Below are 11,948 nucleotides of genomic sequence, written 5' to 3'. Positions count from 1 at the left end.
GCAGGAAGCCTGGTGGGAGGGGATAGATGGGCAGGGGTGAGCATAGGTGGGCGAGGCAGGGGCAGCCATGGGGAGGATGCGCGTGGAAAGAGGGGATGGAAGAGCCGGGGGCTGGAAGGGGCGGTGTAGGGTCAGGTGAGATGGAAGAAAACCAGAGAGGGGCCCCGAGGCCGGCCCTCACCATCCCCAATCTCGATATCGCGGAAGGCTGTTTCTGAGCCGGAATCAGACATGAGGACCTCGCCATTGAGGGTGAAAATGATGGTGTTCTCTGTGAGGTCGATCATGCAGCCCACAACATCTCCCGACTGCCAGGGACGCCCAAACGGTTCACTGCCCAGGTGCCAGCGCTGACCCTGTGAGGAGGTGAGGGGGAGACGTGGTGTGAGAGACATACAGAGAAATGGAGAGATACGGGAGCGAGGGGAGACATGTCAAGACACACACGCAAGGCACCAGGCCCAGTGCATGGGGAACAGAGGAAGGGTCAGCCCCACAGCGTCCCCCTTGTGTCCCCACATTTGCATCCATGGTCCTTGGAAGGTAGGGGCTAGGCATTCGTGCTTTCCCTTCCCAGCCATCTCTCTATCTCATCCCTTTTGCCTGGGTTCTCTGTTGTTTTCGTGACTGGGGCTGTACAGGCCACCCAGGTGGTCTTGGAGGGTTGGGGGAAGCAGAAAGTAGAGGAATGGAAAGGAGAAACTAACTATCAATGTCCCCCATATGTACGCATCTATACCCATATGCCCCAGAACAGATACGTGAATAATGAGATGGGTAGATGGATGGGGAGCAGGTGTATGGCTGGATGGAAGAATGAAATGAAAGCTGAGGGTCTACCTGGGATGACAGAGGGAAGAAAGAAAGTACAGACAGACACACAGGTCTGTGTAGGTGGCAGATAAATAGATGACGTCTGTATGCATTAGATTATTGGATAGATGAATGGATAAATGAAACATTGAATTATTAGATAGATGAGCGAATAAATGAAATCACAAATTGGTTAAAAAAAGGTGAATGGCTGAACTGACAACTACCCGAATATATGGAACCGTAGATGCCTAAGTGATTCTTTGGACAGACGAGAAGATGGATGGATGAAATGACAGATGGATGGTTGGATAGAGAGATGGATGTGGACGGATATATGCACAGACAGAGGGAGGGGGAGGATGGAGGGATGGATGGGAAGGTAGATTCAGGGATGGGCGGACAGAGTGAGACACAGAGAGGCAGGGCTGGATTACACGAGTGTGGGAAGGATCACAGAGCCTGGCAGAGCGGAGCCAGGGAGCTACCCACGCGGTGCCCGTTGAAGACATAGGACAGGTCATCTGCTCCCAGCTCCACGTCTGGGCGCAGCTCAGGCCGAGCCCAGCCCACTCGCATCTCGCCGGTGGTGACTGCCTCGAACTCGAAGTACCAGCGGCCACTCTGCACCACGTAGGATTTCTCTGCCCGGAAGATGCGCACCCGGTCCCAGCGAGACTGGCTCTCCACCTGACCTGAACATGGGGCCAGGCAGCGTAAGAGAGGCTGGGTTGGTGGGCGAGATCGGGAGAGGTAAGGGCCTTGGGGCGCTGAGGGGAAAGGCACAGCTTTTGGTGTTAGAGAAGAAGAACTGGGGACTCTCAGAGCAGTCACAGAGAAGTAGGAGGGACCTACTGAGACTTCTCCTCTGTCCCTCTAGCAGTCAAGAGTTTCAGAGAGGAACTAGCAATAGAGACATGGAGGGAGAAAGTTGGGTCGGTCACAGTCATGGTCTGTGGTGAAGGGTCAAGATTAAGGCTGATGTTAAGAATCAAGGGCTGAAAGCAGGATCGGGGAGAGGGAGTCAGAATCAGGGTCAGGGAGGGGGATGGAAATTGGAGTTGGTGGCAGGGGTTGAGGCTGGGGTCAGGGGTCAATAACAGGTCAGCAGTCAAGTTAGGAGTAGTACTTAGAGGCTTTCTGAGTGCTTGGTTGGGTGGCTCCCTGTTATATACATAGTCCAGAGGTTAGGGGTCAGGGATCAGAGCTGGGGGTCAGGAACTGGAGTCAGGGGTCAGGGTTCACTGGGTTCCTGGTCTATGTTGCAGCTGTAGCCCAGGCAGAGTTTGAGTCAAGGTCAGTGGTCAAGATCGGGTTCAGGCTCAGGGACAGAGTGAGTGTCATGGTTGGGGAAAGTGTCAGTGGTACAGATATAGCCCACTGAGGGGCTGAGTTGGGTCAGAGATTGGAGTCCAGGGGCGGAGTCAGGGGCCTGCGGTCAGCACTCACTGGGCTCCTGGTCGGGCGGCTCGATGTTGTAGCCGTAGCCCAGCAGGGTGCGCACGGCCTGGCAGAGGCTGTCGCGGTTGCTGCGCTTGGTGGCCTCATCCAGCAGGCGGTAGGGCACGAGGCGAGGGTTCCGGCGGGCAGGGATGTCCTGCACGGCACTGTAGCTCCAGCCCTGGGCCACTCGGTCTCGGGCCCACACGTTGTGCCCGTTCTCCGCCAGCCGGTCCACCAGCGTGGTCTGCGCGGGCGTCAGTCTCACGTGGCTCAAGTCTAGCGGTGCCGGCTTGTACCCGTTGCTCATCATGTACCTGCGGGTGGTGGTGGGGAGCCAGTGGGACGAGACCCTCGCCTCCACTACTGGGCTCCGTGCCACGGGATCCTTGACTTCTGACCCTGGTCCTTAGGATCCCATGATCTTTGAAACTTTTGACCTTTGATCTCTGACAGCAGGGTTCTTTTTCAATATATTTGTTTATTTATTTGGCTGCATGGGGTAGCATGCAGGATCTTTAGTTGTGGTGGGCAAACTCTCAGGTGTGACATGTGGGATCTAGTTCCCTGACCAGGGGTCAAAGCCAGGCCCCCTGCACTGGGGGCATGAAGTCTTAGCCACTGGACCACCAGGGAACTCCCATCTGACATCAAGGTTCTCAAATAAGCTTACCTGACCTCAGACCCCAGGATCCTGTGACCTTAGCAAGGGCTTTGACTTCACTGACCTCTGGCCTCTGTGACCCCTTTCATCTTGATCTTGGGAGCCTCATCTCTGGTCCTGGGGTGCTCTGACCTCTCACCTCTGACTTGAAGGCTTCTTACCTCTGATTCCAGGACCCTATCATTTCAAACTGCTCACTCTGGAGTCCTTGACTTTTGAACCTTGGTATCTATCCCCAGGACCTGTGACCTCTCATCTATCATTTCAGGATCCCTTACTGACAACTCCAGCAATGTCTCACCTCTTTCCACTGACCCCGCACCTCTAACTCAGAGACACAACTTCTGCTCTCTCATTTTCCCGACTCCATGGAGACCCTGACCCTGAGTCTGACTCACTCCTACTCTCTCAGGAACTCCTAACTGTGTTCTCAACTCCCTAGGATGCTCACCACTAACTCTACAGCTCTGATCCCTGGTCCTAGACCTCCACCCCAACCCATGGCCCCTTTGTCTCTGACCTCAGCCTCACCACTCCAGCTCTCGATCACTCCAGCCCTCACCGTGGCATCCCTAGCCCCCTACTCTATTCCCCAGGTGGGGCCCAGGTCACCCACACTCACGTCTTGGGGAGTTTCGTCTTCTTCAGGTTGTCCTCCGCCTTCTCATCCGCTATGCCCACGTGGCAGCCCAGCGCCAGTAGAGTCCTGGGGCAGGGGGTGGGGGCAGGGGAGCAGGTCACCCCACATGGCCACCCTGTCCCTAGCCTCCCCTCCCCCAGCCCGGCTACCCTTCTCCCTGGGCCCCTGTCAACTCTGTCTCTGGGTCACCAGCTCTCTCCCTGTTTCCTGCTCTGGTTTTCTGAGTATTTATCCCATCTCTCTGCCTCCCTGACTCCTGTCTCTCCCTGTGTCTCTGTCTCTGTATTTCTTTGATTATGTTCTTTTCCTCTCTGCTTCTTTCCTTGTCTCTTTCTCTTTCTTCCACTTACTGTGCCTCTTTATTTAGCAAGGGGAACCATTTTAAATAATAGTATTTTTAAAAATTTTGTTTTCCAGTGTATACATTGCTAGTATATAGAAATGTTTGTCTTTAGGTTATCTATTCATTTATTATTTATTTTGGGCAGCCTTGGGCCTCCGTTGCTGCATAGGCTCTTCTCTAGTTGCAGTGAGTGGGGACTGCTCTCTCGTAGCAGTGCTCAGGCTTCTCATGGAGGTGGCTTCTCTTGTTGCAGAACACAGACCCCAGGGCACTCGGCCTTTAGTAGTTGCAGTGCTTGGGCTCAGTGGTTGTGGCACACAGCCTTATTTGCCCTGCAGCCTGTGGAATCCTCCTGGATCAGGGATTGAACCCGGTTCCACCTTGGCAGGCGATTCTTAACCACCGGAACACCAGGGGAGTCCTGAGCATCTCTCTTTATGCCTCTATCTCTTACTCACCCTCTGTCAGTTTCACAATCCCCATCTCCCACTCCCTGTGTTGCTCTTTTATCTATTTCTCTCTCTCTCAGTCTCTGTCTCACTGTCCCTGTTTCCCTGTGCCCTTCCGCCCAGCGGCCAGGCCCAGGGCCCTTTCCCCAGTCCCCTCCTCACTTGAGCGTCTCCCCCGACATCTGCAGGTTGTAATTCCTCTCGGGCTCCGGCAGGCTGTGAAAATCCACAAGGCAGGGGTGCAGTCTCTTATTGTCATCCCGAACCTGGAGAAACCCCAGAGTCATTCCTTGGCTCCTCTTCCCTCCCCAAGACTCCCAGACTGTGACCTCTGACCTCTTACCCCTCGTTCTGCCACTTGAAACCCAAGGAGCCCTCCCAAAGTCTCCTCCTCCAACCCCCGGCCCCTCCCCAATAGCAAGCGGTTCTCACTCCTCCATAGCCAGTCTAGCCTCTCTCCCCCGTCCACTCACCGGGCCATAGGTCCAGCCCTGCTCGATGCGAGTCAGTGCCCAGAGTTCATGGATGTTCTCGGCCAGCTTCTCCCGAATACGCTCCAGATGGGGAGGCAGGACAATCTGGGGGCAGGGGACATCCGTGAGGTCCCTGAGTTCCCTCCACCCCGTGCTATAAAGTCTTCCCAAGAACACGCACCAGCTCTCGACAGTTCACCAGGGAGCTCTTTTGACCTTTCCTGCCATCCAAGCCCTGCTCCCCATCACCTTATCCTGCCTCCAGAATGGATGCTCAGAACTTGACATCCTCAGAATCAAGGAATTATCTGGGGATGAGTCTGTCTCCCCCTGTGGACTGGGAGCTCCGTGAGGGCAGGGCTGGGGCTGCGTTTGTCTCCAGCATTTCCCCAGCCCTCCCCAGCCCAGAGGAGATGCTCTGGAGATGTTTTCTGAATGAACGGATGGGTCTCTTTCCTTCTCTGTACAATGAACACTGGAACAATGTTAACTCATAACATTGGGTTGGCCAGAAAGTTCGTTCTAATTTTTCCATAGAATCATATGAAAAAACGCGAACAGACTTCTTAGCCAACACAATACTTTATATGGGTTCAGTGAAATCATCTACATAAGTTACTAAATGTTATATACAGTAGCCCCTCGTACAATGCAGGCTTAAACTGCGTGGATTTTTTTCAGTAAATATAGTAGCTGTATTTTCATTTTGTGTGTGTGTGTGTATGTGCTCAGTCATGTCTGAATCTTTGCAACCCCATGCACTGTAGCCTGCCAGGCTCCTCTGTCCATGGAATTTTCCAGGCAAGAATACTGGAGTGGGTTGCCGTTTCCTACTCCAGGGGATCTTCCTAACCCAGGGATCGAACCTGTGCCTTGAGTCTCCTGCATTGGCAGGAGGATTCTTTATCACTGCATCATCTGGGAAGCCCCATGTTTTCATTTTACAGATCTCTAATTAACTCAAGGTAGGAAAAAGTTTGTGTTTGATTGAGATCACAATATGTGGAATCAAAAGAAGGGTTTGAGTCATTCTATCCAAACTGTTTCAGCTTCCTGCTCTTCATGTGCTATTTACGAATTCTTTTGACCTAAGACAGAAATAGTAGTACTGGGGCTTTCAGCTTGCTGGGGTTGGGCCCCTAAACCCCCTGCATGGTCCAAGGATCAACTGTAGTTTGTATAAATACCTGGCACATAGTTGGACCAGGTTGGGTTGTGAGGGGAGGAGTGGGGAGGGGATGTCCAGGAGACCAAGTGGATGGCTCTTGAGGCTGACCGGTGGGGGACAGGAAGGGAGACATCCAAGCTACAGGGGGATGGCAGGTTGATTTGCAATAACATTACTATTACCCATAATGATGGGGCTTCCCTGATAGCTCAGGTAAAGAATCAGGTAAAATTACAGGTAAAGAATCACCTGTAATGCAGGAGACCCCGGTTCAATTCCTGGGTCGGGAAGATCTGCTGGAGAAGGGATAGGTTACCCACTCCAGTATTCTTGGGCTTCCCTTGTGGCTCAGCTGGTAAAGAATTTGTCTGCAATGTGGGAGACCTGGCTTGGGAAGATCCCCTGGAAAAGGGAAAGGCTACCCACTCCATACTGGCCTGGAGAACTCCATGGACTGTATGGTGCATGGGGTCACAAAGAGTCGGACACAACTGAGTGACTTTCACTCACTCACTTTACCCATAATGACAATAACTCAATTGAGGACTTAACACTTTCTTAGGACCGTGCTAAGCACTTCACATATATTAATTCATCTAAACTTCACTACCATGCTACAGGTACGTTCTCTCATTCTCCCCTTTTCCTCACAGGTGAGGGGACCAAGGCACAGAGAAGTGAAGTCGCATGCCCACAGAGACATGCTGAAAGTCAGACCCTCGTGATCAGGCTCTTAAACATGACTTATATCCCCTCCTAGAGGAACACACTTGGAGAGAAGGGTGGGGAGCTCAGGTTGGGATAAGGGGAATGGGGGGAGGCCTGGAATAGAAAACTTGCTCCACAAATTGTGGTGGATATGATCACAGGCTTTGGGATCAGACCGCCTGGGTGCAAATCAGCTGTGTGACTTGCACGACCTGCTTGACCTCTCTGGGCCTCACTTTCCCCAACTGTATATTGGGGCAATAATAGTCCTTTCTTTTATTACATATTTATTTTTACTGATTTATTTGGCTGCACCAGGTCTTAGTTGCAGCATGCAGGATCTTCTGTCTTCATCACGGCATGTGGGATCTTTAGTTGTGGCATGTGGGATCTAGTTCCCTGACCAGGGATTGAACTCAGAGCCCCTGTGTTGGGAGCGCAGAGCCTTAGCCACCAGGGAAGTCCAAATAATAGTCCTTTCTTTAGGGGGCTATCGTGAGGACCCCCTGAAACTCAGATTCTGCCTGGAGAGATTCCTTTGCCTCCCTCCTGCCTCAGTTTCCCCATCTGTCAAACAACAAGGTCCCCAGCTTCCAGCTCAGCTGCCCACCCCACTGACTCCTAAGGGGGTCTGCCACTCCAGGAAACCCTTACAGAGCAGGCAGTACCTGGACAGTGTCCACAGGGCAGGGCACAAAGTCGGTGTGTGAGAGGCAGCGACTGGGGCCCACCAGGTGGGGCCCCCGAGGCCCTTCCCGCCGGTACTCCTTGATGGGTTCCAGATGGAGTCGCTCTCGTGGGAGCACAGCCTCGTGGCAAGGGGCGTACCCAGGAGGAGGGAGGAACTTGAATTCTCCATGGCGGCCACCAAGGAGGAACCGCACTCTAGATGGGAGAGCGGGGTCACTAGTGAGGACAGTTTACCTAGCAGAGTCTGTACTCAGGGAGGGGAAGGGAGCAATCCTGGAATTGGTGGGAGGTGCTGGGTTGACTTGAGGTCAGTGGACAGTCATAGGGTCATGGAGGTGATTTTAGGAATCAGGAAAGTCTAAGGTCAAAGAAACTGTCAGAAGGCAATAGGAATTGTTAGAAAGTCAAAAAAAGTAAAGTGGGGGCCAGGTCACTAAGGAGTTAATCCATGGTCACAGGAAGGTCCTTTGGAGGAGGTCCTGGGTCAATAGAGCATTTAGAGATACCAGAAGGTTTGGGGGAGACCAAGAAGGTGGTCATCCAGAAGTCATTGAGACTTTCAAGGTGTAACCTTGAGAAACTGTAATTACCACTGAAATGGTGAGAAGTCACACACAGAGTTTGGGGTCATTGGGAAAACACTGGGCTACTGAGAAGTCTTTGAAATAACTGTGGTCATTGAAGGGTAGCTGGGAGATTATGGAGCTCTTAGAGTACCACTGGGAGAAGCTGGGGTCATTGAGGAGTTGTTAAGAGCATGGCGTCATTGGGAGAGTCCAAGATCATTGGGAGGCTTTGTGGTCACTGGAAGATCATCATTCAGATTTTGAAATCATTTGGAGGTTATTGGAATGGCATAGAATAATTGGGAGGATCAGAGGTTCATTTGGGAGGTCACTGGAAGAAACTTATTAATCATTAGAAGGTCATTGTGAAATTTGGGGACACAGAGATTGGGGAGAAGCGGAGGTGATTGAGAGTGTCACAGTGACCCTCACACAGGGGTCTGGCCTGTCGGTCCTGAGGACAGGCCGCTGGGTCCTGGCCCCATAGCAGGCCACGGCATGCCTGCAGAAGCTGTCTTAGGACAGGCCCTGGTCTGGAGACTGGCAAGGGGGCAGGGATGAGTCCTTACTTGACACCAGCCGAGAAGCTGACAACAGGGAAGAAGAGCCCATCAAGATTGAAGGCCTCGAAGACCCCCTGCACGGGACAGCCATTGATGCGGAAAGAGATGGACGGCACACTGAGGTCCAGGCAGCAGCTGACCACGTCCTCGGGGGCCAGGAGGTGCTGCCCAGGGTAAGTGACCAGGCGTGGCACGTGTCCTGCACCCGGATCACCGGGAAGAAGTCAGAAGTCAGAGGTCCAGCAGAACCAGTGGGCTCAGGAGACAAGGGTAGATATTAGAGGATCCAATGGGGTTTTAGGATCTCCAAGGTCAAGTGCTCTTAGAGATTAGGGGCAGAGGTCAAGTTTCCCCTGAGGTTAGGTTCTTGAGAGGTGTAGGAGTCAGAGATTAAAGCTGTCCTAGAGTTAGGATTCTGGAATCTTTGGGGTCAGAAGTCAAAGATCGAGGTCATAATAATCAGGGCAGTTTTCTAGGATCTCTCAGGTCAGAGATCAGACTTCCTCTGGGATCAGAGTTCTGGGGCTTATGAAGAAACAGGTGAGGGCCAAGATTCTCGAAGCTCTAGGGTTAGGGTCTTGGGAAATGAGGAGTAAAGGGGTCAAAATTAGCCTGTTTGGGGGTCAAGATCCCAAGAACCCCAAGGTGTTCAGTGAGACCCTTAGAAACCCTGGGGTCAATGGTCAGGGTTGAGGGTCCCCTAGAAGGGTCCAGGTACCTGTCCAGAGGTGCAGCCCGTCAAAGCCGTAGGAATAGAGGTCATCGCCGACCCCGTTGCCGCCCCAGCCCTCGCCGCCCCCGGGGTAGGGGCTGTAGCCCTCAGTGAGGGCCCAGCCCACCCTCAGGTGGGTGGCCTGAGCCGTCAGGAACGGAACCACCTCGTCCACCATCACCTCAAAGTACCATTTGAGGTACTGCGTGGTGCCCTCTGCTCGGCCCACAAAGATGTTGGGGCGGATGCTACAGGAGAGACAGAACAGGAGAGGAGGGTGAAGGAGAGATGGAGAGGAGACCCAGGCTGCTGGGGGCGGGAAGGGAAGGGAGAAAGACCAAGAGATCCACACCCAAGAAAAACAGAAAAGCAGAGACATGGAGACAGAGAGAGACACACACACAGAGAAAGCAGAGAGAGACAGAAGCATCAAAGGACAGAGAAGAGAGAGGTGGACAAGAGCCCAGGAAAAAGAGGTGGAGGAGAAATAGAGACAGAGGAAGACAGAAAGAGCAACACAGAAAGAGAGGAAGAGACAGGCAGAAACAGAGCAGGGAGAGAGGACAAGAGGTGTGAGAAGCCAGGGATGACCTGGGAACGGCTGTGGGGACCGGTGTCAAGTCCCAGGGTGGGAGGTGGAGGAAGGCCCACCCACCCGGGAGTTAGGGAGGGGCTTGAGAGGTTCTGAGTCCTGGAGTCAGGAGTCAGGGGCCAGACCTGGTGACATAGTTGATGAGGTTTGTCTGCAGCAGAAGCTCGCGGCCAGGGAGCAAGTTCTCAGTGATGAGATCTTGGTTGGAGCGCACGGCCACGCCATTGCACACACACAGGGAACATAGCACATCCAGCACCTGGAGGTCAAGGTCAGAGGTCAGGGTGTGAGGGCACCAGAGAAGTGGGGGAGGTGGGTCTATGGGAGACCCAGGATGGGATACCAGAAGGATGACGCACCAGGATGGGAGATAGAGATTTGGACTGAGACGAGGTGATGTAAGTGGGAGGTCAGGAATCACTGAGCGAGATTGGGGTCAAAGGGAAAGGTCAGGCGAGAAGCGAGGGGCCATTTGAATTAGGATAAGACATCAGCAATGTAAGGAAGGGGAGACAGCAGTAACAGCTGAGAGGTCAGGGGAAGAGTGAAAGGATCAGTCAGGGAAAGAGCACAGGGATCAAGATGAGGCTTTTAGATTAGTGGAGTGTCTTCAGGGCCCAGGTGGATAACGTAAACATGTGAGGTGGTGGTGGCAGTTTAGTGGTTTAGGCACTCAGTCGTTTTAGACTCTTGTGACCCCGTGGATTATAGCCTGCCAGGCTCCTCTATCCATGGAATTTCCCAGGCAGCAATCCTGAAGTGGGTTGCCATTTCCTCCTCCAGGGGATCTTCCCAACCCGGGGATCAAACCCGTATCTCCTGCATTGCAGTTGAGTATCTGAGGTGGTTAGAAATAATTCTATGGGAACCAGTAGCACTTGTGGCAAACTGGAGGGTATCTGTGCAGCTCCCACTGAAGACTACAAAATTAGAAACTGAATAAACTGCTTCAAAGATCTAATGAAGCATCTGATGTCACGCAGAGCTCATTTAAGAACCGCGAGTTGAAGACTCGGTATTGAGATGGAAGCTTGTAGCAGGAGAGTCCAGGTAAGGGACAAATTGGGGAAGGGGGGGCAATTTGAGGGCCATAGGGAAAGGTCAGGGTTCAGAATTCAGGGGATGAGGGGCCAACCTTGTGGTTCCTCCCATGCTTGTCCAGGAGGGAGATGATGGACTTGATGTGGTTCTCTTGGATGATGTTCAGGACTTCCGGACTCTCAATCAGGACACAGTACAGCACCTCCAGGATCCCTGCACAGGGACCAGCATGAGAGCTGACACGGATGCAGCCCTCCCTCCCCCAAGTCCCCATCCCCTCCCCGTGGGTTCTCCTACCTGAGGAGGCCTCTAGCCGATCCAGCTTGCTGACCAGCCAATCCAAGTTGTTGGAGAAGAGGGCACAGTTGGCACGATTGCCACGGATCAGAGAGGCTGAAGGTGGAAAGAGGGGTCAGATCCCATAGGACTGGGAACCCGGGGTGCTCAAGGGGGAGTCCAGACTGGGGCCCCTTACCCAGGATTTCATAGAGCAGGTTCACAATCTCTTTCCAGGACTCTGCTGCCTCCTCCCCTGCAAATTCAGCGAAGTGGGCAGCAGTGGTGTAGACATTTAGGCGGTCAATGCAATTCAGGACCAAGGAGAGCATCCCCTGGAATAGAGAAAATAGGGGGTCATCACAGGAACCCCAGGCCCTCCCTTCCTTACCTTTCTTGAATTTGCTAATTCATAATCCTTCAGTAGCTAGTGACTTCGTGTTCTCAGATCTAAACTAGAGTCACAGGGACTTCTCTGGTGGTTCAGTGGTTAAGACTCCATACTTCCACTGAGAGGGCATGGGTTCAATCCCTGGTCAGGGAACTAAGATGCTGTAAGGTACAGCCAAATAAATAAATAAATACACGTGTGCTGTGCTTAGTCGCTCAATTGTGTCTGACTCTTTGTGACCCCATGAACTGTAGCCCACTAAGCTCCTCTGTCCATGGGGATTCTCCAGGCAAGAATACTGGAGTGGATTGCCATGCCCTCCTCCAGGAGATCTTCCCAACCCAGGAATCGAACCAGAGTCTCCTGCATTGCAGGGGGATTCATTACCAGCTGAGCTATCAGGGAAGCCCAAATAAATA

The 11,948-nt window shown here is 52.9% G+C and overlaps 1 protein-coding gene across 1 annotated transcript in view; it reads right to left on the bottom strand.

The window, feature by feature from the left end:
* RYR1 (ryanodine receptor 1 (skeletal)) overlaps positions 1–11,948 on the bottom strand; it is a 130,714-nt gene that overhangs the window by 99,735 nt on the left and 19,031 nt on the right. Inside the window, 13 exon segments of the mRNA XM_010849313.1 lie at positions 153–356; positions 1,306–1,508; positions 2,263–2,570; positions 3,540–3,623; positions 4,512–4,615; positions 4,823–4,927; positions 7,367–7,583; positions 8,524–8,716; positions 9,236–9,477; positions 9,947–10,080; positions 10,957–11,075; positions 11,160–11,255; positions 11,338–11,473. Of these exon segments, the coding sequence (XP_010847615.1) occupies positions 153–356; positions 1,306–1,508; positions 2,263–2,570; positions 3,540–3,623; positions 4,512–4,615; positions 4,823–4,927; positions 7,367–7,583; positions 8,524–8,716; positions 9,236–9,477; positions 9,947–10,080; positions 10,957–11,075; positions 11,160–11,255; positions 11,338–11,473 (2,145 nt within the window).

The sequence above is a fragment of the Bison bison genome, unplaced genomic scaffold (assembly GCF_000754665.1).
Source record: "Bison bison bison isolate TAMUID 2011002044 unplaced genomic scaffold, Bison_UMD1.0 scf7180017864280, whole genome shotgun sequence".
In the NCBI taxonomy this organism is placed as follows: Eukaryota; Metazoa; Chordata; class Mammalia; order Artiodactyla; family Bovidae; genus Bison; species Bison bison.
This window is presented reverse-complemented; position numbering and strand designations above follow the sequence as displayed.